Source organism: Alosa alosa, chromosome 2 (genome assembly GCF_017589495.1).
Source record: "Alosa alosa isolate M-15738 ecotype Scorff River chromosome 2, AALO_Geno_1.1, whole genome shotgun sequence".
In the NCBI taxonomy this organism is placed as follows: domain Eukaryota; kingdom Metazoa; phylum Chordata; class Actinopteri; order Clupeiformes; family Clupeidae; genus Alosa; species Alosa alosa.
In genome coordinates this window covers 14,887,045-14,913,309 of record NC_063190.1, presented here as the reverse complement: position 1 = coordinate 14,913,309, position 26,265 = coordinate 14,887,045, and the positions used below count along the sequence as shown (strand labels likewise).

The following is a 26,265-nucleotide window of genomic DNA, read 5'->3' as shown; positions in this document are numbered from 1 at the left end:
ACAAAGTCTGTCTATAACATGGACTAAACGCTCCCACATGCACATAGTTGTAATGTAAAGTTTACTGAAGGGATGGTGAGCTGAGCTGTTTGGTGTTTGTTTATATAGTATATAATGCAAATCTTTGGACAAATCCTAAGCTGCAGCGCAGCGGCAGACCAGTTGTTGCGTGCGCAAACCATTGAAAATTATGTGTTTCCTAGCGCAGCGTTGCTGTTGTAATGTGAAACCCGCTTCAAGGCTGATTTATGCTTCTGCGTCGACTCCATGCCGTCGCCCCTACAGCGTCGTGACCCTTTCGGAGTTCTGTCAGGGTTGCTTTGCATCGCGGTCCATTTCACCGCCATAATGCTAGGGGGTGTGTGGCCTGTGTCTGCGTCGCTCACCACCCAAACGGTAGTCAGAATGGCAAACCCCATAGACTGTCATGCTGAAACATTAATCTTATTTGTTTGACCTTTTCTTGCTTAGATTTTGTAAAAAGTATTAAGAAATAGACACAGTAAAATCCAATGACCTAGTTACTGTAACCAGAAAAGAAGTCAGAGGTTATGGTTAGGTTAAAGCAACACCAAAGAACTTTCCCTCTGTCGCATGCATGCTATTTGTTTATCCAGCACCGGCTTTCAAATAACGATGTCCACAGACAAGGTAGAATATGTTGCACGATTTATGAAAGTACGATGTATTGCGACATCAGATGCAAGTCAAATTTGTAGTTTCTTATGTCTCATTCCATTGAACTACAGATCTGCTACCCGATCTGGCAAACTTACATAGTGCGGTTATAGCCGATAGAGGGCTGCAAAGCGAATGCAGAAGTGCTGTTCACCCTATTACAAGTTGATGAACGACTGAAACGATTTTGGAAACATTATTTTAAGGTACAAAAACTCTTTGGTGTTGCTTTATGTAGGCAAAAGTTTGAACTAGCCAACTAGCTCCGCTGGTGGGAAAACGCATGGGACTCATGTTGTAGCGCTATCCTATTGCGTAGAGGGAATTTGAAAGACAACCGATTACCCCGCCCCTCAGACTGAGCACTGCGAACGGTAAGTCCCCAGACCCTACATTTTAATGTGGGTCTGGCTCATCAGGCTACATGGCATCAACACCCCTTTTCTGGAACGCCCAAAAAACGGAGGATAAAATAATGATGACCAGTTTAATTAACTCCAAAATTCCTGTCTCCACTTTCCCGTTTTCAGAAATAATTTTTACCTGACCTATGTTTCCAGACTAATCTCTGATTTTGGTTTACAGAGTTTTATGCATGTTGAAGACTCAAAATGTAAAAATTAAACATTAGCTTAAATTGTATCTGTACGTTCAAACAAATGTATAACAAAACCATCTGTCCCCTTTTAAAATTCAGAAAGCTGGTAGGATATCGTATGTCAGTTAAAAATACTGTATCGGCATTTATCTGTCTCTCTTCAATAGCCTAGAAGTCTGAACTTAAATGTTGCTCAGTGGCTTCGTTGTCTTGTCGATACAGCGCGAGAAAAATGTTCCCAGAAAATGCCATGTGAATACCATCTGAACAGAATGAACCTATTGGATACACCTAACGTGCATCACTGTGGAAGGTAGACAACTACGCTCGCGAACAGCCGTGGTGGTGCGCGGCAAATTGATGGGACAAATCGTCTGTTGTGACAAGTGTTGGACGTGCTCTAGTTGGAAGATTGATAAGAGAGTTCAACAGAATCAAACTGAAACCTTAAAAAAAGAACACGATCGACAGACATTGCGAAAGACCTGAGGTTAATTTTCACACCCTCTGTCTGGACTTCGTAAGGTGTGCTGCTTGCTGACAGCAGTAAACCGCGTGTCTTCAGGTCATACTTGTTCCTCAGAGGTTTGAAAATTTAAGGATAAAGGGATGGAGAAAACGAGGGCGCAAGGTAAAGGACTTTAACAAATTACACTATTGAAATGACGTACTGTATATAAGCATGTCTTCATACACTGTTGCTGGTTGTAATAGTTGAGTGTCAAAAGCAGTGCCCACTTACGAATGTGGATGTCAAGACATCTGTTGGAATGCAGTTTGAGGACATAATATGAACAGAGTGCACAGGTGTCGCCGCTTCTGTTAATGCAAATGGTTAGCAACGAAAGTACACGTTGTAGACTAGGCTATATCGTAAATGATCTGAAACATATTTCTCGCTCGTGCGTCATGTGGAGCCACGGCGGTACATTTCTAGCATGGTGGTCCCTCTCACCGCGTTAATGTGTGTAGTAGTGATGAATTGTCTTCTTTGGTACCGGTTTTGCAGTTTACCTGCAATGTCACTCTCGTCTCCAGCAAAGTCAAACGAGAAAAAAATAGATCGATAGATGTCAGATCGAGTTATAGAAGTTTTATACTCAAGCTATTCATGCACCAATTATCACCACTTTTGTTCAGAAATTCTAAAACAACGATGTTTTTTAACACTTCAAAATAACATTTACTAAATTAACCTTACATTTGTCAGAAGCCATAGGTGTGTAGATTTGAACAAAATCTGGTTTGGTTCTTAACGGGAGCATTTAGTGCCTGAAACATCCGATTTTGTTTACCACGCTCGGAGTTATAGTGCTGGCCTGATTTACACCGTTTCAACGGCACATGGACGGTTAGACCGAGAATTCTCGTCGTGAAATTAAAATTCCACTGGAGCTCCAAGCGGTTGTGTACACGCAGCCTTACAACACTGTTTACAGCTCTTCGAGTCACGGTAAAATGTCATTTTTGGTACATAGCTAATTTAGATACACCTATGGTGTGGGTGGTTGCGTTTCTTTAGGAGTCCGCTGTCTTGGTTTGTATAGAAATGGATATTAAGTGACACATACACGCAAGACGGTGGAAATACGGGACCGGTGGAAATAGGGGGAGTTCCGATATGTTATAGTTGCACGTTTGGCTTTATAACCTGCTCTGAATCAACTTGCACAGGTCTCAGGACGTTTGAAACAGTGTGTACAGTTGTAGGCATTTTGTATAGCCTACTGCAAGTTTACAAGGTAAGTGGGGAAACGGATTAGGGTCATCTCTACTCTAAGGAAGGTAACTAGACCTGTGCGTCTGCACCGATATGAGCTCACGTTTTTTTTAGTGATCACTGAACGAACGGTTCAGACATTATTTTAATGTTATCATTATATTTTCGCAATCATATCCGGAAGAGGCACCTGCTGTTGGCTATTCCATCAAGACTGTTGGAGGATTTTTTCAGAGGTTATATCTCTTTTCAGATTATGTCATAATCTCTAGTGCTATGACAACTTTCCTGAAATTCAAGTGTATGATTCATGCATACCGGTACTTGCATACAAGAGAGAACTTCACTAATTTCAACATGAATGCAGTAGCCTAGTTTCTTGATGTTCGCCTTGTGAATTCCTATCACTGAAAACAAACAGTTGTGCCTCTTAGATGAAACTGTACAGACAGAATCCACTAACATATCAAAGAGCACTGTGATTGGTCAAGACACCAGACAGACAGATGTTGTCTTTGGATCTCCATGCTTTTTGTGCTTACATCTAAGACAGATTGGGTCTACCAAAACAAATTCAGTGCAATTAATGAGATCAGAGCCAAACATGATGGTTTCTCTGGAATGCCATGTTACAGTGACATTTTATATAATCTCATGTCCCTCCCATGATTCTCAATTAACCTGTGTGTTTGTTATGGAGAACCCCTCCGCAGCCTCTCTCGTTTCATAGCCATTCACATTAATTACCTTTGCAGAGGAGCTGTGTTTCCTCTCGACGGTGTTACTGGGTCTCTGATGGAGGTTATAATGTCTTTGTCTCGGTCCCGTTGTGTTTGTTCTCCCTCTGGGAGCTGTAGCTCTGATCATGAGTGATCTGAACGATAGGTGGGTGTGGGGTGTGTGGGTAATGTCTGTAGTGTCTGGTGAAAACTGTAGTGTTATAAAAGCTGAAGTGACACATCCCTCTGTGCATGACCCATCCGTCATGACAGAGCAATGTCTGATTTATTACAGGGAAAGTACGAAATCAGAAAAACACAAGAAGGGAAAGGGAAATTCAGTGATGACAGACATATAGTGGCATGTATTTTCTTGACATGACTGAACTCCCTAGTGACTAGTCTCCTGTCAGTCATCATTTGTAGCTTAGTTATGTTCTGTCTTGGATTTTGATGAACCTAATAGACAAGGGATGTGTGCATTTCTGTCTTCTTTATTTGCTTGGCTAACTACTAATGTGCAATAGTGTGGCAAGCCCATATCTCCTGTCCTGTGGGAGCTGGGGCCTGACATTGAGGAGCTGTCCGTGGTGCTGAACCCTGGCTTGCAGTGCACCTTTTATTATGACCGCCGCACAGCGAGGATCATTATGACACCCTCTGAATGCACGCCAAGTTTCGTGGAATTCCGTTCATGGGGGGCCACACAATAAATTAATTTATGTTACTATACACCAACTGGCCTGTAGGTGGCCGGAGACAGTTTTCTGTGAATATCTCGAGAACCGTAGGACCTAGGAGGTCCACCTTTTTTTTGTATGTTGGTCTTAAGGGGGCATGTCAACCCATCCCATTACCACTTATTTCATGTATAGCGCCACCTAGTTAAAAATTAAAAAGCAAACAATTTGGTGTTTTCATCACAATATCTCTGGCTGACATGGTCAAAACTGCACAAAATTGAAAGTGTAGGATCATTATGACACCCTCCGAAAGCATGCCAAGTTTTGTGAACTTTCGTTCATGGGGGGCCTTACAATAAAATAATTTATGTGTACATTTAGTGACCATACACCAACAAGGATTCCCGGGACACTGAAAGACCGGGGTACACGAAACTTGGTGGGCATGTAAGCCCACATGGATAGCATGGAACCATAGTTTTTCGTTTTGATCTGTAGCCCCCCCGCTGTACTGGACCCCCCGAAAGGAGGGTAGGGCAGACACAGTTTTCTGTGAATATCTTGAGAACCGTAGGGCCTAGGATGACCAATTTTTTCTGTATGTTTGCCTCCAGGGGTCATGTTAACCCATTCCATGTGCACACATGTGCATAAACAGATACACACGCACACACATACATTCACAGTAATCATACGTATGACACATACTCACACAGTAGACATATGCACGCATGCAAGCACATGTACAAACACACATACGCAGGCAAACACACAAGCACGCACACACACACACACACACACACTCACACACACACACACCCACACACATAAACATAAACGTGTACACGCACACATGCAGACAATTCAAGAATTTCTCAGAATTATGAACAGGCAAGATGGGGGGTGGGGTTGTATAATATTAATTTTACATGTGAAATCTATGAACTAATCATGTTTTGGTACTTGTTGTCTAGCAGATACCAGTGAGAATTGAGTGTGGATAATGCAATTTAGTGAGACAGTTAGAATCATATAGGCCTTTCAGCGTGATTTATTTTTGTGGAAAAAATGTGCTGGACTGGGCGGCGGTCATATTTTGTACCGCTCTGCGGTACATCTAGTTCCTATACGGCTTGGACACACTGGTCAGCACAAACAACTGACGAGCTATATGAATATAGTGAGGTACTCACTGGTAAGCACATATACAGTATGCACGTAATGGGCTATGGCTGTGGACCATGACTTAAAATGTATGGACTGGTATTTTGATCAGAGGTATAAAATTGTAGCAAACTTGGATTCCAGTACTATACTCTATTTTAGTATATGTTAGAAATGGGTTTGTATTGTGGGGACACCAGTAAATACAAATGCACACTGTGAGTGTTATAAAATGGATTGACCAGGAGTGGATAAAAACGGATTTTCTTGAATGAGCTGGCAAGCATGAAATTTCAAAAATGAGCAGTGATTGCCTGATAGAAAATTGACCTCTTTTTTCTGTCTCTGTGAACACATTAAAAGACACACAATCCTTTTGATCACCACTTACACTTCTGTTTCATCAAAATGAGAAAGGAGAACTAAACTGGTTACAAGGTTACCAGCGGATGGTGATTCCATGAATGTTGATTGTTAGAGCAAAACTATCCATGGCACATGTTAACACCAAATTTACCTGTTACCAACACCTGATTCGCTTGAATTCCCATGTCTCTGTTGCTTGACATTTTTTAATTTCAGTGAATGAAATTAAATATATAAATCACAAGCGGGAGCAGTTGCTGAATTTCAGTCACGCCCATTTTTGCGATATATTAAAGTATAAGTGGTGGTAAGTGACTGGTATTTAGCAGATGCTTTTATCATTTGATATAAATAAATAAAAATGAGATTGTTATGGACTCACAATGGTGTGTTCAGGAATCCAACCTGACAGTGCAGAAGTTTAGGATTGTGAGCTTGGCTATATCTGTGTTAAGGCACTGCTGCTAGACAAGGTGAATGATGTGTTGCTTCTGCATTAACCAGACAAGCACCCCTGTACCGATCAGCATAGAGCACATCTGGGTGTTACTGGGCAGTGTTGATGCTCCATTAACTCCTGTATGTAGGTGAACAACATGTGTTTATCAAGAGACGTGGCTGTGAAATTGATTGGTTCACCATAATGCACAAGGATGAACCAATTAGCTGATGATGTGTAGCATTACCCTGGCTGAATTTACTGTGATGATGGTGATTGCAGTGGTTTACCTCAGATGCACTTGATGCTGTGAATGGCTTAAATGATAAAGCAATCAAGATGTGTAGGTTTTGTACAAATAGCTTTACTGTGTGAGAAACTGTGTGTGTGTCTGTATCTGTATATGTGTGTGTTTCTGTAAACAAGGTTAAAAAACAGACATACATTCCCAATCTCATGCACCCTATCAGAAAACAATGCTATATGTCCTCAACACACAAGACAATGCAACACAGAAGACAAATACAGAGATGCTTTCACAAACAGAGGCCAGTACAGCTGTGTGTGCTGGATTGGTGTGGTGCATATTAACATATTCCAATGAATCCCACAGGAAAGACCTCTTATTTGCCCTTGGGAGATTTATCAGTTTGAAAGGAGGTGCTAGGGTGGAATCTGGGGCAAACCTGCTGCTTTAGAGAGAATTATGGTGGTAGACTAATATGGTCAGGGTGTTCAACGTGAGTCAAATTTCAAGGGTAAAATGTATTTCCATTCAACAGGAACAGGTTTAATTTTTCGTCAGTGGAGATATAGCTTCCCTGCAATGCCATCTGATGTATGTGAAGCATCTGTCCATCTAATAGCTTAGGACATCTGTGAGGTCGCCTCCTTGATAGACAGATATCGGTCAGCAGATGTAATGTGATTCAGCAATGAAGTGAGACCTGAAATGGAAAACCCTGTCTGACAGTTCTTTCCTTAACTATTTTTTAAGGTGTTTTTTTTGAACTGTTCTGTTCATATTCTAAGTGAATTCTCAGGGCCTTAATGTTGCCCATAGTGTCATAGTGTCTTTATTGTCTCCATTATATCTGTTCTCGGCATGTCGTAAGCTCAGGGGGATGATTAGTATCCATTTTGCAGAGCCATGGCATTCAAGTCTGTGAGAGCTTCCTTAATGGGACCCAGAGTATTTAGTGCTTTTTTGGATATCTAAATAGCTTTGCCCAAGACACCCTTTCACTAACTGCTGTAAGTGTTCATGTTGAGTGTCTATCAGGACTCATGCATCACTTTGGTTTAGAGCACCTGGAGGAGAGATCCATCAGAGCTTTAAAATAGTGAGACACTAAAAGATTTACTGAAGGACATCGGGTGACGTGGGTGGGTCTTTCTATGGAAACCTCAGCTTGAAAGGAAAGGTTGTTACGAATGTGAGTGAGTGAATTGGTTGAGCAAAACCTAGTGCAAAAAGGCAGCGAGACAGGAATCAAAGTGGTTGCCAGCTTTGTAACCAGGCATGAGATTTTGGTTGGCAAAGCCAAACAAATCTGGTTGCAACTTGTAACAATTTGGTAGTAATTAATTAATTTATGCATTAATTAACCATTAATGTCAAGCCCTGTGGGATGGGTGTAGAGCAATGTTTCTCAAAGTGTGGTCCAGGGACCACTGGTGGTCCGCAAGCTATCCCAAGTGACGTGGTAAAATATAATATAGATGAGTTGTTTGCAATATTGAACTAAATTGTATGTAAATCCAACAGTTCTGCAACACTGCCTATGTAAGCTATGCCAGTTTCAATCATATGAATCCTCTGACACAATAAGCAGGTGCAAAGACAATAGTTGGTTCAGTGAGTAGGACTATTGTGTAATATACTGTTTAAGTAGGTCTACTGTTTTTTTTTTTTTTTTTTTTTTTTTTTTTTTTTTTTAGCTAGGTGGTCCGTAATTTTTTTTTATTGGTCAAGTGGTCCTTTGTCTGAAAAAGTTTGAGAAACACTGGTGTAGAGGAAGAGCTGAGAGGAATATAAAGAGGGAAAAAAGCCTGAAATTCCGTTTTTTTATTCATCTTAAAATTATGAATTGAACTACTGGTATGTGTCTTATGGAATCATCCTAAATCATTGTTAGTATATATGCCAATAATGGAACAGTGGAGTTGTCTTTGTTAATGGCTAACACAAAGGTGGTTGTGACTGGTTGTGACACAAAGGTGGTTGTGACTAATGAGGGTCATGGATGCTATTTACAGGATACTCAGTTACTTCAGCACCCCGTGCCAGTAGTAGGGATGTGATGTGTTGTGGAGATGTGGCTTTCTTGAGGTTTAGTATGCACTGACCATGCAAACTGCATAACAAAAGAAACTGGACAGATTTTAGGTATTTTACAAAATAAACACAAGAAATACATTTCACCGTGTTGAAAATGATAAATTCAGTATGAGCTTGTATCATATAACTTCTGTGTGTTAGCACTAAAGAAGACTAAAACATTATATGTAGGGTCTACAGTATAAGAAAGATAGCAAATATGAACTCATACCCTCTTCTATTGCAATGACCTTCACTTCAGCCCTCTCTCATTCTTGTCTCATTCTTCCTTCTGACCTCCTCTCTTCAGAAGTACGCCAGTCCTATTGCACGATTCTGCCTGCAATTCTTCAAGGCCTCACACACCCAACTCCGCATGTTGTTGGAGATGTGTAGGCTTGATAATTTCATACAGAGTAAAAATGTGGACTTGTAATGAAGAGGATGCTGACTGCTGAAATCAGAGATTCTATTTCTTCAACTGCTATAGCATTCTAGAACACACTAATTCTGGAGCATTCAGAGGTGTTTGGCGCACTACAAAGAAGCACGTTGTGACAGTTTTCTGAAAAGCTAACCTGTTGAACTGGATCCACTCTTTTTTCTGTATCCTCACCACTCAAATGGTCATTCACATTTTCTTAAAGACACTACTATTGCTGGCAATTTTGTAATTTAGATTCTCCAAGCTCATGTTAATGAAATCACTAGAAAAACATGAATTATCGCTGTGATTCATGCAGCCTTGCCGTGTTGGTGTTCTACAGATTAGCCTTGATCGTGCGCACGTACCCCTCAACTCAGCGTGATTTGATGGTGAATGGTAGTGATTCATACAGGCTGTGGAATAGCACATAGTCAGCGGGGAATGCAGCTTCACAAACATGGCTTTGATAAAGTACTTCAAGCATGAAAGGGGTATGGCAAAATTGTGTTATTTTGGATGGGTGCTGCTCATTTCAGTTGTAGCACTACCTTGGAGGCTGCACTTTCACATGCCCATTTTAGAAGGCTGTTCTCTGGCTATGTACTGAAGAATGGTTTTAGCAGCACATAAAAGAATTTGGCTTTTTTAAAACCCCACTCAGCCTTATGCATTGTGAGGGACACAATACGTCTACAGTTTTATTTTAGATACATGTATTCAATTAAAGAAGAAAAGGGTTAAATCTCTTACAAGGGGTCAGTAAGTGCATGTCAGCCCTGATTACACTGTGCATTTGTGTGTGGGGTTTGGTGGGTGCTTTTAATGCTGATAATTGCTTGCTTACTTTTAACTAATTAGCCAATTAATCATGATGTTTCAGTTCAGCTAGTTCAGTTCAGTTTGGTAGTTCAGTTTTAACCAAGTACTACCAAGGGCACTGTAACTAAGTTCACTGTGGGGGTAGGGGGTGCAACTGAGTACACTGTAGCCTACTAGAAGTCACATTTCTTTGGCCTGGCTGTAAGAAGACAGAGGGACAGTCTTATTCTGGGTTGGACATTTGACCTTGGGCTTGAGAGGTGAGTGTTCTACTGTGGAGGCTGAAGCCCATGGGGAAAAAAGTTTCAGGCAGTGTGCAAATCTGAGTCTGCTGAACACGTTATATGAGAATATAAGAAGAGTCAACATGAGATACAGCTAGTTGGAGACTTGCTGGTATCTGTCTGTTTTTTTCTGCCTGTTTGTTTATTTATTAGTTCATTTCATGATTCATTGGTGGGTATTGAAGGTTTTCACCTTTTTGGCATCGTCATAAATATGAAAATATGCAGGGTTCTTGTCCAGCCCTGTAACAGCGGTGAGGTTGAATAAAAACATCCGTGAGGTAGAGCAAAGGAGGGGGAGGGCTGGCAGCTTAATTTGCTTTTGATTGTGGCCGAGCCATTGTCGGTCCCACAGGCTGAGCGAGCGGGCAGGCGGGGGGGCAAGTGATGCGTCTGCTGACTCTGTCTGCCAGAGCAGATGTCGTCTGGCCGACGCCACCGCCACACCTGTCTCTTGAGTGGGGGGTGAGAGCGGTGAGAGACTGATCGTCCAGCTGTGAAGAGGAATTAGGAGAGTTTACTGGCAGGCTGAGGCAATCTCCCAGCACATCAATCACCATTTAAAGGGAAAAAATAGCACTGGGGAGAAAATAAAATTGCTAGATCAAAGCTTATCCCATCTTATATTGTTACTATTGAATCGGTCTATAAGTTTGTATTCAATCATGGGAAACAGCTGTTTGAAAGGAGCACTTCATACAACTGATGTATCTGAACTCCAGCAGCATGAAACACATTGGGCCAGTTGTGCATACTGCCTCTGCATCTCTGAAATATTATATATGTAAAGAGAGAGACATGTCGTGGAGTTTATTTCGTTTTGGCAAGTAGCCGTATAATAAGCGGGATAATGTATAGAACGCCAGTCATTATTGGGAAAATAAGTCCCTTCAGGGTGAAGCAAGACCGGTTCCGGTTCGCCCTGTCGGGATTTATTTTCCCAATAATGACTGGCGTTCTATACATTATCCCTTACATAAAGTTACTTTAAGGAAATGACAAGTGAAATGGACACATGTTATTCAGGATATTAGACGCATACTTGTCAGCTTGATCTGTGCTGTATCATGCCTTGGTGCTGGGTGTATATAAATTAAGGTTCCAGGTTCAAGATGTCTTTATTTTCCCCAAGGGGCTATTTGTTCTGCAGCCAGCAGAGAGCATATTCATAAATAGACATAAATACAACATAAGGGCTCACTAAAACATGGACATAAAATACAACATAAAAACATAAAGTAAACTATATATAAAAAAACATTTAAAAAAACATAAGCACATAATACAAATAGTACTTGTAAAAAACACTCAAGTGAGAGTGTTTAAAAAGCTGGTGACAGTGGGTATAAAAGAGTTCTTGTATCTATTTGTCTTACATCTCGTGGACACAAACCTATGGCCAGATGGAAGCAATGTAACTCTGAAAACAAGGGGTGACTGGGGTCATCCAGGATCGACCAGGCTTTTTTTGAGTGCTCTGTTCTTATGCAGGGAAGGAATGTTAACTAAAGTAGCTACATTTGTTAACTATACGATGGAGACGGTTTTTTGTTCTTCAGAGTTAAAGACCCATACCAGCAAATAAAAGAAAAAGTAAGAACAGATTCAATAAAACAACTGTAAAACATCTTTATAAAAGTCCTGTCCACATTAAAATGTCTGCAGTAAATGTTTACAGTAAAAGTCCATGCGTTGGTGAGCTTTCTTACACACATTGTCAACCTGATGCTCAAATGTTAGTTTGTTGTCAATCACAGTCCCAAGATATGTGTATTTCTCCACAGTTTCCACAGCCTGACCATTAATGACAACAGGGGAGATGGCATCCAGTTTTTTCCGAAAAAATATATATTTTTTCAACTGCTTACACACTAAATCTTTGCTTGTCACACAATTTTCTAAACATGTCTTCCAAACATCATAACCCCACACCAAATCTGCAAAATTTCAATCATTGCCTTAGTATAGGCCTATGAATACAGTAGATATATCAACAAAATTGACGTGTCGTCTTGGATGTTGACTTTTTGTATAAAACTAAAAGAGGTGAGAGGACACAGCCCTGTGGTGAACCAGTGGAAGAGATGAGCATCAGATAAAACATCATTGACCTTCACACGTTGGGATCTGACAGTTTATCCTACACTTACCTCACCTAATCTTATATTTTCTGTTATGGTCAGTGGTTATATTGCCTTTCAAATTCCTGTGTAAATAATTCATGGCTCAAACTTCTGTAGATCAATGTACAAAGTACATATGTGTGATAAGGGTCTTGGTCAGTTGAGGGTCTGAAGCTCATGCAATTCAGTTTGTTCTTCGGTGGAAAGAGACTTGGACAGTCTGCAGAAAGCACAGTGTCTCATTTTATGTTGAATGTACTGAAACCTGATCATGCTTTTTGTGCAATCAACGCATGTCATCGCCCTCTAACTGGTGCTTGCAACTGATAGGAATCACAAATGGAAGCACAATGAAATGGAAACATGGAACCACTGACCGACAGAAAGGGAAGCAAACATCTAGTGAAACATGGCAGAAAAACTCACTGCAAAAAACTCATGAACCTTTCCTATGATCCTTCTAGAATGCAGTTCTAGGAATGTGCATTGGAACAGGAATGTACAAACTCTTCTAGGAACAGTTTGTACATTCCACACTGTTCATGATATGTTGCAGCATCTGTTCCTTTGTGTCCTGTGGTCATATTTTTCCCAGACAGCTGTGGTGTAATACGAAGATAGTCTGGAGACGTTCACAGAGGCCTCACGGCTAACTTAAGTTGTCACATTTTTCTCTCTCATGAAATGGAAACAAATGGCCTGTTTGCTGTGAAATCCCAAGCTCATTAAAATCTCCTCTTGATGTTGTTCTTCTATTTTTCCCCTTTTTTCAGACGGTCTGGGTGTATTTATCTTTGGGAACCAGGGATAACTTCAATTACGTGCCATTTGGGTTTGAGGCGGGGTAAGCTGCGCGGAGAGAGACTCGCTTGTGTAATCCTCTGAGGCTTTCTAATAAGAGCCAGGCTTGAGGACTGGAAGTCAGAGAAGGGGCGGCGGCAGGTGTGCATTCATTAATTAAAGATCTATATAGGAAATGGCTCTCCCCTCACTGACGCCTTGGTCGCTTACGCATGCCTTTGACTGAACTGATGACAGGTTTCCCTGTTTTGCATTGCACAGGGGATTGTTTCTTCCAACCCAGTATTCCAGAGCACTTTTAGGTGCTGCATTTCAATCAGTTTTGCTCCCTGTTATTTGAAACCCAGGCCCAGACTGTGTGAATGAAGGACAGGGAGAGGGAGATCAAAAATGTACACTTACATTTTACAAAATGTGGAGCAGCACACAGACAAGCCCTTGTGATTTAGCTCTGACATTTCCGCCTCAGACAGCCTGACTTTCATCTTCTCCTCAGCCTGCTCGGATGTTGCTGTCGCCTGTTTGGCTTTGAGGTCCTCAGTGGCTCAGATGGATTGCTGCCTCGCATCTGTATCACCACACATTAGGATGAGAAACTGACATTTGGATTTGTACATTTGTTTTGGACTTACCCACCACCAACCAAAAAGAACATAAAAGTCTACGTTATGAATGTGGAGAGGTTTTAGCAAAGAATTTCAAAGCCCTAGATAATGAGCTTAGCTTTGGTATGGGGCCTTTTTGTCCTTGTTCATAACAATGGGCATTTGGGGTGAAACTTCTAAATACTTCTAAATACTTTGAAATAAATCTGGATGGACGAAGCTTATTGACCAAAACATTGACATCCTAAAATGGCAATGGGTCAGACTGGATAATATTGGTGCCGTTCGCTTCCAAGCAGCACACGTATTGAAGTCCCTGTGGCAGCTTCCTGGTGAGCCGCACCATTATTGATCTAGTTTATTACACAGAAAATGACCCTTCACAGTGAATCAAGGAGTGAAGGAAGATGGGAAGGCCCTATGGAGAATCCCCTGCAGTGATGCAGTCGATCAGACCATCTAGCTTCATTGCCTTCCGACAAGATTCCTCTCCCCATCTGAGAATGTCCAGAGATTCTTGAGAAGTTATTAAGATAGTAGTTTAGGCTAAGCTTTTAACCCTGAGAAAATTGAAGACAGTGGAAGAGTTGTGTGTCTACTCTGCGCTGTGTGTATTTAAAGGCACTATCAAACCTTATGTAAAGGTGTTATTTTTAGGTTTAGATTTGTTTTATCAGTTGTTTAAAAATAAATAGTACCCCAATGTTTAAGGACTATTGTGTCTTTTACTGTGGATATATCTCATTTGTTTGAAAAGGAGATGAATGAATAATAGATTGTGTGGACAACACCACCGTTATGGATATCTAAGAGCTAGGGATGTAACGGTTACCGGTGTAACCGTAAACCACGATACAATTCTTGATGATAACAATTACGTGTTGATTTTAATTATCTTAATTAACGCGGTGCGAAAAATTCTTTCCAGCATCATCTGAGTGCCCCATTTATCGGGCATCTGTTTTGGCAGAAATGCGTGTGCGCAAGGCTTCACGACACCAACCTTGCTCCAGCGGCGAGATCACAACACATGATTGGCACAATGTATTCACAACACACCACGCTTTCACATTTCTACTTTTTACCGCGGAAGGGGCGGGATATGTGTAGACAACGTTACAAACTAACCCCATACTTTTCTATGGATGATTTTTTGAGTGCTGTGTCTCCCTATGGTGTCTCCTCATTAGAAAGGCTGCGCTACAGCTAACGGCAATTTGTGACGGCCATTCATTCAAGATATGTTGTAAAATATCGAAATTGTCGGAAGTTTTACATAGGCTAGTTTAAACTGTAGCCTATGCTTTTCTTACCTTCTGTAACTCCTCCAGAGACATTGTGAAATCAGATCTCTTGTGACTCCCCATGGTGAAGTCAAGCTCAACTCCTACACACTGTACTGTAGGCCCTGATATCTATTTCCCCCTTCTGTTCTTTGTTGAGGCGATAACTCCCATTTGTTTGTGTTGAGCGTGACTCAGTCCCATAACCCTGTGGCATTTCGGCACTCCAAGAAGCCACTAACAAGGCTTAAGTCAACAGCACAGCACACCCTGTGGCAGTGTATCCAGCAAGCAGAAAATAAAATCCCTCATATTTCCATCAGCGTTTGTATGACTATTCTTGCCCCTATGAGAACGGTTTTTTTTCTATCTGTTCCCAAAACCCTTGGCGGCTTCTGTGGGGTTTGTGTTTGGGCTTTGTGAATAGAGGGAACAGGCAAGGCTTTGGCTGTTAAAGCAAATCTGTCTATCATCTTCCTCGCTAATGCTCCACCAGAGGAGAACTGATTGTTGGCGCCCTTTTGAAGATAGGAAGGGAAGAAAATGTGCCACATCTACAAGAGGGGGTGGGTAGGGAGGTGAGGACAATGCGTTTGTGGGCAGAAGGCTCTACTGCTTATCGGTGGCTCAGCTAAATCTGGTTGGTGGATGGCAATATGGAACTCTCATTCAGTGAAGATTTTCAACACGCACACTGTCTCTCTCTTTCTCTCTCTCCTTTTTTATTCTCTCTCTCTCAAATACACACTAAAAACACACAATATCATACATACACACATATTTCTTTCAAATACATTCATCTATACACCTGGTACTTGTTGACAGACACACACACACACTCATATCACCCAGGCACATACATACACACATACACGGTCACACACAGACGGATCTCATCATTTAATTTAGTAATGCTCATCTTCAAAGAGGTGCTCCTGCAGGGAATGCCAAGTGACAAAGGTTCAGGCAAAGTCATGTTTTATACAACTCTGTCCTTCTGTGCCAACCTATTTTCCCCATCCGGACCTCAGCTTCAGCTGCACTGGAGCACTCTTAGGCCTGTTTCACACCGGGTGCGTGGCGTGAACATTGTGTGTCTGTTGCGTGTCAGTTGTGTGGTGGCTGCCTGGCATTTTCTATGTCTGCTTACCAGAAACGTGTCTGACGCGGCGCTGCAGCGGCCTCTCTGCCAATTAAAAACGTCTCTTAATTTTTTTTCTTCACTGTTTTGAATGGAAACGCTTCCAACACGCTTGCATGTGCATGTCACGCAGGCAGTGTGCAAGCTCTAACCTGTTAACATGGGAACCGAAATAAAAACGGACACGCCACGCAACTGACATGCTCACGCCACGCAACTGACATGCTCACGCCACGCAACTGACATGCTCACGCCACGCGCCCGGTGTGAAACAGCCCTCATAGAGAGAGCAAAACCCTGCCTTTCACTTTACTGTCACATCACGTCACACAGCTCTTAGTGATATAATAACAATAACAGCAACATCAACAACAACAATAATACTACGTGTACCGCAGACTGCCGCTCAGTCCGGCACATTCTCTCCACAAAAAATAAATCACGCTTGTCAATATGTCTCCATCTCCTACTCCATCCCCTATTCTTGCAACTTTTGTGTATGTAAATGAGTGTGTGCATGTGTGTGTTTGCTTTTGTGTATATTGCAGTGAAATATTTTGTGTATATGTGTGCTTCTCTGAGTGTCTGTGTTCACTTCTGAGTGTGTGCGTGTGGGTGATGGGGTGTGTGTTTATATGTGTGTGTGTGTTTATGTTCTTTTGTGTGCCTTTGTGTGTGTGTGTGCATTCCTGTGTGTGTGTGTGTGTGTGTGTGTGTGTGTGTGCCTGCGTGCGTGCATATGTGTGGGTGTGTTTATGTGTGCGTGTGTTTATGTGTGTGGTGTGCGTGTAAGTGTGTGTGCGTGCGTGTGTGTGTCTGTGGTTGTGTATTTATGTGTGTGTGTGTGCGTGTTTATGTGTGTGTGCGTGCCTGTGTGTGTGCGTGCGTGTGAGTGTGTGGCTGTGTGTGTGTGCTTATGCCTTTATGTGTGCGTGTGCATGCATGTGTGTGCCTGTGTATGCGTATGTGTGTGCGTGTGTGTGTGCGTGTCTGTGCTTGTGTGTGTGTGTGTGTGTGTATATGTGTGTGCGTGCGTATGTGTGTGCATGTGTGTCTTTATGTGTGTGTGTGCATGTGAATGTGTGCGTGCCTGTGTGTGTGCATGTGTGTGTGTCTGTGTGTGTGTGTGTGTGTGTGCATGTGTGTGTGTATGTGCATGCTTGCGTGTGTGCATGTCTTTATGTGTGTGTGTGGATGTGTTTATGTGTGTTTATGTGTGTGTGGGTGTGTTTATGTATGTGTGTGTGTGGATGTGTTTATGTGTGTTTATGTGTGTGTGGGTGTGTTTATGTATGTGAATGTGTGTGTGTGTCTGTGCGTTAGGGGTGAACGATTATGGAAAATAATTTATTTGCAATTTTTCCCACTAATATTGCGATTGCGATGCGATTATTTTTAAACTCTTTATCTTCTGTCTTATTCAACAAAGACAAGCAATATATCATTCTATAGTATGACCAACATGTGTTTATGTAAATTTATGTGTGTGTGGGTGTGTTTATGTATGTGTGTGTGTGGATGTGTTTATGTGTGTTTATGTGTGTGTGGGTGTGTTTATGTATGTGAATGTGTGTGTGTGTCTGTGCGAAATATTTTTAATTTAACTATTTGAATCACATTAGAAGGCCTATATTTGTTGAACTTCCAGCCTTGTAAACATTTGATGATTCTTATACGTTTCTATTTTGTTTCTATTTCATGTAGATATGATCTTCCGTTAGTTAACAACAGGCCTATGCAGTGGCACTGACACGGCTTCTCCTTGTCCTGTGCTCTCTCTCATACACGCGCACACACAGACAGACCCGCTCCTCTCATTCTGTAGCCTACTTGGGCGTGAATCGGAACAAACTACATGCGGCCGAATGACCGTTCAGCTCGGTGTTAACTAAAGGTTAGCATCATCAACACCGCAGCGCAATACGCATGCATGCAGATTAACTAGTTTGTTCTTATCACAACAAAGCCAATCGCGGAGACAAAACTCTTTAAACAGGCAAAGTTATCAGCAGTTATCAGCATGTAGCCTAAGAGCCTTAATTTGGTGGTTAGCCGTGTCAACTACTCACGGATAGCATTATTTCATTACCTGTGAGATGAAATGTTTGCGCCGACAACCCCCTTGGATATCGCAAATGCCACCACTGTCACTGTATTCCAGTAATCAAAGCCCCCAGTGCACAGGTGAGTTTATGCTGTGCAGCCTAAACAGTCGTGAAGTTTTAATCGTCAGCTGGACAAGTTAATGAAGTTACCAGCCAGAGTTGCAGCACAGGGGAACTAGAACCAGGGACATGGCAGGTTCCAGCAAAATAGTAGCTATACTGATAAAACCTTTCTTGACACTGTTAGCTGGTCCTCTTGTTTACGTTTTTTGCTTTTTCAACGGTGTGCAGAGTCGGTGGCACGTCGGCAAGCACTAGGGGTGTGAATCTCTCATGTAAAAGACGATACGATTCGCATCTAGATACATGGGCACGATTCGATACAAGAAAAGATTTGATTCAGTACGATGCAATTCGATGCAGTTCAAGAATGGAAAGCATTCTGAAAGATTTTTTATCATTTGCTCATGGTGCACATTCATTTTATATGATCAATTATCATGGTCATGTCAATTAGTCCAAAAAAAATGTGTGAATATGATTATCTAAACTGAGGTTTGTTTCATACTGTATTGAAATGAAAAAAGAATAGTCTACATTTCAGTCAAACACAGCAGCCAAATACAACATAAAAATAATTTTTTATAGACTTATAGATCTTTCACAGATTTTATAGAGTTATATCTGATTGTTTTTATGGAGCTGTAGCCATGTTGAGGTAAGACAATACCAAAATAAAAGTGCTTAAGAAACTCTTGGCCTTTTCTCATATAGCCTAGCCTACCCTACAAGAATAAAATAGGCCTACAAATCAATGAACTCTCTGGGCTTATTTTGTTCCAACAGTAGACCTAATGCAGAAACCTATAATGCCACAAGTCTGAGTAATATAAACAAAATCATTGGCTGATAATTTGTGCATCGTTTCAGCAGCAAGGGCCAAATTATTATTTAACAAGGAAATCCCTTCATCAAAGGTAAGGCTACTCTACAGACTATCGTTGCTGTTTAGGAATGCTATAAGTGTTTAATTTCGCTGGATTTGAAAAACAAAAGCCGAATCGAGTGCAAGTTGTCACATGCTTAAGTTGCAGTAGATGTATGGGTAATGAGGTCATTTGACAACTTTGGGCAATGAATGTAACCAAAAACGAACTGCATTACCGCACCATGATAGTTTAAAACCGGAAGTGGGATGAACGCGCTGCTTGGAACGTAAATGAGAGTCTGAGCGAGCAGAAAACGTTGTTAACCGATTCATAACAAGTAAATCGATATAACGACCGGTTCATTTCAGTTTTTTTCCGATACAGGGCTTCATGTATCGGTGTAGCCGTATCTTACACGTTAAAAACGGATACCGATACGTATCGGTTAATCTTTACACCCCTAATAAATGCGTTTTGGTAACGTCACATACTGTGAAGCGTAATCGCAGCCTTTGCGGTTAGAAAATCGCATTTCATATCGCGATATTATTGCAAATGCAATTTATCGTTCAGCCCTAGTGTGCGTGCATGCGTGTGTGTGAATATGTGTATGTGTGCGCAACCCTTCTCTCAACAACACCATCTACAGGTCGATTGGTGTACAGTCACTAAATGTACACATAAATTCATTCATTGTATGGCCCCCCATGAACGGAATTCTACGAGACTTGGCATGCATTCAGAAGGTTTCATAATGATCCTCACTTCAAATGTCATGCAGTTCTGAGCATATCAGTATAGTATAAGTATAAGTATATACTCTTTTGATCCCGTGAGGGAAATTTGGTCTCAATTTTTCTCAAAAATGTATCCCAATCCGTGGATTAGTGAAACACACTCAGCACACACTAATCCCGGCACAGTGAGCTGCCTGCAACAACAGCGGCGCTCGGGGAGCAGTGAGGTGTTAGGTGCCTTGCTCAAGGGCACTTCAGCTGTGCCTACTGGTCGGGGTTCGAACCGGCAACCCTTCGGTTACAAGCCACAGCCAAAAATACCTACGATTACAATGCCTCATTTTTGCTTTTTCATTTTTAACTAGGTGGCGCTATACCACAAATGGGTGGTCATAGGATGGGTTGATATGGCCACTTTAGACCAACATACAAAAAATGTGGTCATCTTAGGCCCTACGGTTCTCAAGATATTCACAGAAAGCCTTCTTCAGGGCAAATTCAAAGCTTGTTTTTTTGAATTTGCCCTGAAGAAGGCCACAGAGGCCGAAACCTGTTGGCATGTTTTTTAATGGATAGCCAAGTTTAAAAAGCCTCTATTTTAATTTATGTTCCTTGTGAGTGCCTCAGAATTACTGTTTATTTATTAAATAGTACATGTTCTGTATGTTTTTCAATCCTATAATATGGATGTATTACTGAGAATGTTGCAATGTATTCTGTATATTTTTGTCCCTTCTCATATGTTATATTGTTAATTGATTTATATCTGTGTTAGTATAGCCTAGGGCTGGGGTTTTGGCCTAATTCTAGGAGCAGAATGGAACTAGTATTGAGTTTGCGCCATGCTATGGAAGAGAACATATCTGTGCTGTGTGTTGGGCCAGTGATATTTGGTATTGCCAATTTACCTGCACGTACTGTATCTACCGTAACACGTAACGTTTTTTTTTTGTTGCTATTATTTCGTCACTGTAAATATTTTTCACCTCCTGCTACCATCCTTGTTGCCTTCGCTGCCGTCCATCCTAACAGACACTGTAATGTACATCATCTTCCCCATGTGACACAGTTCAGTTCAGTTGTAATAGTTCTATTTGTTCTCTGTCCTAGAACCGTCCCGCAAGCACAGCATGTCCCACTGGCGTCTGGAGAACATCGCCCAGGAGTCCACCGACAGCTCTGATGATGAGTTTTTCGATGCGCGGGGTAAGTGATCCGCTGTCCCCATCTGTCGTTGCTGAGACTGTCGATCTCCGAGTCCAGCAGGCGGTGTGCACACAGCTGTGTAGACTGTTGGCTGCAGTAGGATGTTGTTGTCTCCCTGCAACCGCAGAACACTCATGGTATCGTCAGTCAATGTGTCAAGAGTTGTGTGCAAAGTGATTATATCTGTCTTATTGGTTGGTAGAGTGGTATGGCTTATTGGTATTGGCAAAGTGATTATTTGGTTGAGTGGTCAAAGTGATTATTTGGTATATACCTGATTTCATCCTTCAACAATTTTATTTCTATTTGGAAAAATGGCACTGGAACACTATGTGTAGAACCGGATGTTGCCTTTACAATTGTGTGCAGCCATTGTCTAAGTCCATAAACACCCACATTTTGTGCACTGTGGTTTCACTGTATTTAGAGTTGCACATATTTTATGTACTAAAAATGCCAGTTGGACAATTCCAGCACAGGATTGTGAGGTGAGTCTGAGTCAGCGGGATTCTGTCATCTTTTTGATAGATGGTAATATATGCAGTGTATTTGTGTCTGTATGAAGTATTGGCCCGATGATTAATGCGTAGGGGAGGAACTATTATGTTCATCTGTGGTACTGTTGAGCTGTAGACTGAGGCTCTGCAGAGCTTATCAGGACACTCACAGCATCTACAAATCCACAAAAACCCAACTGGGGTGCTTTATGTAAAATCATTCTTTCAAGCTGGAAACTTCACCATGCAGTCATTGAAGCAAAATATGGTTTAAATTCGCTTACAGCACATTTTTAAATAGTTTTTTAAGATGCTCCCTACGGAGCCATGAATGGATGTAGGATGTGCCGTCAACTTCAGAAGCTGACTTGATTGGGTGGGTGGTACCTTTAAGCACATTTGTTTTTTTACTCTGAGTTGGGAAAGTGGAATTGCTTCATCTAACCCTAACCCATGTCAACAATGTTACAACTTGGCTGAAGATGTTGTTTATTTCCTCACATTGCTAACACACGCTCAGCAAATATCACAGAATGTCACTCATGTGTCATTCCATTTTGATTGCGTACTTATAGCGTACTGGCCCTCCACACAAATCCAGTGAACAGTTACATTTTGCTGTACAGAATACAGTGCTTCAGACTAACGTTTTTCACTAGGACCACAGTGGCTCCCAACTGAAAAGTTTAGGGGCGCAACCAGAAAATTTAGGGGCACACACTGTAAATCAACATGCTAACCAAATATTCACACTACTAATTTCTACTAATTTCCACTGTATTACTGATAAATACTTTGATAATGGATGCAGAAATTACAATGTGCTGTTTTAAATTTAGTGTCACATTTTATTGTGCACTTTTGAAGCTCAGATTTACAGCCTCTTGTCTTCTAAAAGCAACTGGAAGTGGCTTTTTCATTCATTAACATGTCACAGCATACTCTATGCTTGAGGCTAAGATTGTGTTTAACTAGTGTATTGTGTTTAAACTGCGAAGTGCCTGCACTGTCGGCAAACTTTGTGTTCCCCACAGTTCTGGGGTAGCGACTGCAACATTCACAGTTCATGGAGTTTGTCTCCTTACAGTACTTTCCTACAGACATTTACGCACACTCGATTATCTCTAGGACCCTCCCCCTCCACACATTAGCCACATACAGTGGCCATTCCCTATCCTCACTCCTCGTTGGCCTGCCACAAATTCCGGATTCATCGTCACTTTCACGTTTAACGTGTAAAAAAAGGAGGCAAAATTACTGGTCGCACATGTGGGACTGGTTGTAAAATTCAGTCGCACACTCTCAAATTTTGGTCGCAAAATACGACAATTTGATCGCAGTCTGGAGCCCTGGAATATCATCTTCTCATGTATATTTGATGACATCTCACAGTGTGAGTGTACCTAGACATAACTGCATGTTTTTTTTATGTGTTAGTTGCTTGTAGGGCTGTGTATTGGCAAGGACCCAACGATACAATACACATCATGATACATAGATCACGATACAATACATCACAATATATTATATAATATATCACAATATATTAGGGCAGCCGTGGCTTACTTAGGGCAGCCGTGGCCTACTGGTTAGCACTTCGGACCTATAACCGGAGAGTTGCCGGTTCGAACCCCGACCAGTAGGCACGGCAGAAAGTGCCCTTGAGCAAGGCACCTAACTGGAAACCCAATTTGCTTTGTATCACCTGGGCAGTATAATAAAAAATCACATTGTAAATGTAAGTCACATTTTACTGATAATTCAGCAGACAAATTATAAAAAAAAATATTGCAATAGACAGCTGTAAAGACATTTTTGCATGGTACGTTCAGACTTTTTCTTTTTCGTCTTTTTCTGACAAAATAAGTTATGCAGACCGCTTTTTCAGTTTGAAAAAAAAATCTGCCAGCGTTCTTGTTCCAAAAAAGCAGCCGGAAGCGTTTTTTTGTGATAGGCAAAGTGACTAACGTTATGTGTGGATACAAAAAAGAAAGAAAATTTGGATACAAAAAGAAAAAATGGGATTGGCTATTGCTTTTGGTAGCCTATGTTACGGTAAAGTTGTGAAGTCATGTCAAACAATTCCCTATGTTCAGACACTAAAACAAGTCTCTAGACCGGTGTTCTGTCACCTTCTCCATTTTTTACCTGTTGTCATGGAAAACCACAGGTCTCGGTAATCCGCTTGTGATTGGTCAGTTCTAAAAAAAGACAGCATGACGTACTTTATGGTGTTTTTCCGCTAGAAGTTGAATATTTCTCAACTTCTGAGCTGCAGCAAAAGACGGTTGCAGTCGCGTTTTAAAAGAAGCCAACGACTTTTTTGAAAACACGGTCTACTCCATAAGGTTATAATGTAAAACGGACGCCGGCAGCTGCGAAAAAGATGCTTAGTCTGAACGTACCCTAATGCTTTAATAAAAAATATCGATATTTGGTGGAAGTGGCGATACAATATATTGATATTTCGATATCGAAAGCACAGCCCTAGTTGCTTGTGCTATTGGTTTGGGACTTCCCACTACGGCCAAGACTCTCACAATACTTTTTTTTAAGTGTAATGCCTCCCAGGTCTCCCAGTTATCCACTGAGCAACACAGTCGCATCTGCTCTGAGCCAGTGTTTCTGAAACTTTTTCAGACCAAGGACCACTTAACCAATAAAAAAAACCTCACGGATCACCTAGCTAAAAAAAACAATAGACCTACTTTAACAGTATATTACATAATAGGCATACTCGCTGAACAACCTTGCTTATTGTCTTTGCACCTTGCTTATTGTATCAGTGGACTCATATGATTTAAACTGGCGTAGCTTGTAGGCAGTGTTGCAGAACTGTTTGGATTTATATACAAGTTCAATATTGCAAACAACAAAATCTATATTATATTTTACCACGTCTGCCCGCGGACCACACTTTGAGAAACGCTGCTCTAAGCCAAGAGGGCCGTGTTGGAATCCAGAGGGAGGCCACACACACACACACCTGGAACTTGATCTCATCTGCCTCCAGAAGTAACAACCTTTACATGTACAAACTGCCATATGAGAGGAGCGTTCAAGAATGATAATTAATTCTGCAGGTTAAAAGGGATACAAGGAAGGGAGAATGTGGATACATTTGGTTGAGTAGTTTGGTGAAAATAATATTCTGTGCCTTGATTGAATTATCTACCATTAGCCATGTTTTGATTTAGATGTTCACTGTTAAAAAGGTATGACCTCAATTATATGATCAAAACCCACCTCACTCTCACAGAGAAAAGCTCATTCTCGTTCCTATTAGCATGCATTATCAGCAGTACAGTCACACTAACCTCTGATACACACCTTTTTAGGCCGTTAAAAAACGAGTCAATTATGTAATTTCTGACTAATTTGACTAGATTTAGGCTCTTCTCTCACACCTCTCTCTCTCCTGTTCCGCTCCCTCGCCTCTACATACTCTATGCAGGCTCATGCACACACACACACACACACACACACTTTCTCTCACTCTGTGTGTGTGTCCATGTGTGTGTCCTACCCCTCTATCTCTCTGCCACCACCGCTTTTACACACTCTATGCAGGCTCACGCAAGCACACACACACACACACATTTCACAAACATACACACAGAGAGAGAGAGACACACACACATTTAGCAGCAGATTAGCTTTTTGTTTTGAAAATGAACCGTGCCAGTGATACGTCATGTCTGCTTACTCAGAGTGTGATTAAATGGGTGCCTACCACAGAGGTGTGTGTGTGTGTGTGTGTGTTTGTGTTTGTTTGGGGGTGTGGGGGGGAATTCGGAACAGGGTGCAGGATCGACCAAATGATTTAGTCATGAGGCAGAAATTGTTAAGTGGTTTTGTCCTAGTGGCGTTATGCCCAGTAAGCTCTTCAATGAGTCTTTATTTATCACCCGGATTATGCTGTGATCTGCAGCTCATTTTTTTTCAACAATAGTTTGATGTGAGAAGGCAGTGTAGTGCAGTTTGTTTGTTTATTTGCAGTGTATAAACAAATTACAACACTTTGCAGAGTCATTCAGCATCCATTAGGACCCTGCAGATTGATGATTGTGCCTCTGTTTTCAGAACAAAATGCCAGATTTTCTTTTACTCAGCTGAAGTAATTATTATACATGTTAGGCTTAGACAGTATGAGTTTTCCATAGCTGCAAATATTCCTGACATTTCACTGGGGTAAATGGTATATGATGGTATTTGTGAAAATGTGAAGACTGAGCTGCTGATGATAGAGGTCATTATAGCATGTGTGACACTGTCTTGCCAACAATGCTCTGTGCCTGATATAATATGTGCAGAGCCCTAAGGGAACACAAGTATCTTGTCTCTGCACATACAAAACATCCTGGTGTGTACTAACCACCCAGTTTAGTGTTTCTCGTGCCCATTTCTCCTCTATAAGAATAAGAGGCCCACAGGAACATTAATCTTCCTTGCATACCTTGCCGGTTGACCCAATGACACTGCTGCAGCGGAGTCCAACACATCAGGCTGAGCGGAGATGATATGTGGGGTGTGGCACACTGACAGTTGAACAAAATCATGTGATAACTTCTTCCGCGTATAAAAGAAGCTCATCTCAAGATAAAGTTACAGTATGCAGTAT

At 41.4% G+C, this 26,265-nt stretch overlaps 1 protein-coding gene across 3 annotated transcripts in view; it reads left to right on the top strand.

Moving 5' to 3' along the window:
• Positions 1-1,595: 1,595 nt before the first annotated feature.
• LOC125290151 (membrane-associated phosphatidylinositol transfer protein 3-like) overlaps positions 1,596-26,265 on the top strand; it is an 89,616-nt gene continuing 64,946 nt past the window's right edge. For 2 of the 3 annotated variants that reach the window (XM_048237104.1, XM_048237102.1), the window contains exons 1-2: positions 1,596-1,907; positions 21,052-21,147. In XM_048237104.1, coding sequence (XP_048093061.1) covers positions 1,886-1,907; positions 21,052-21,147 — 118 coding nt within the window. In that variant the 5' untranslated portion in view covers positions 1,596-1,885. Of the gene's footprint in view, positions 1,908-20,791; positions 20,835-21,051; positions 21,148-26,265 lie in introns of those variants that run through there. The other variant, XM_048237108.1, reaches the window with a different exon arrangement.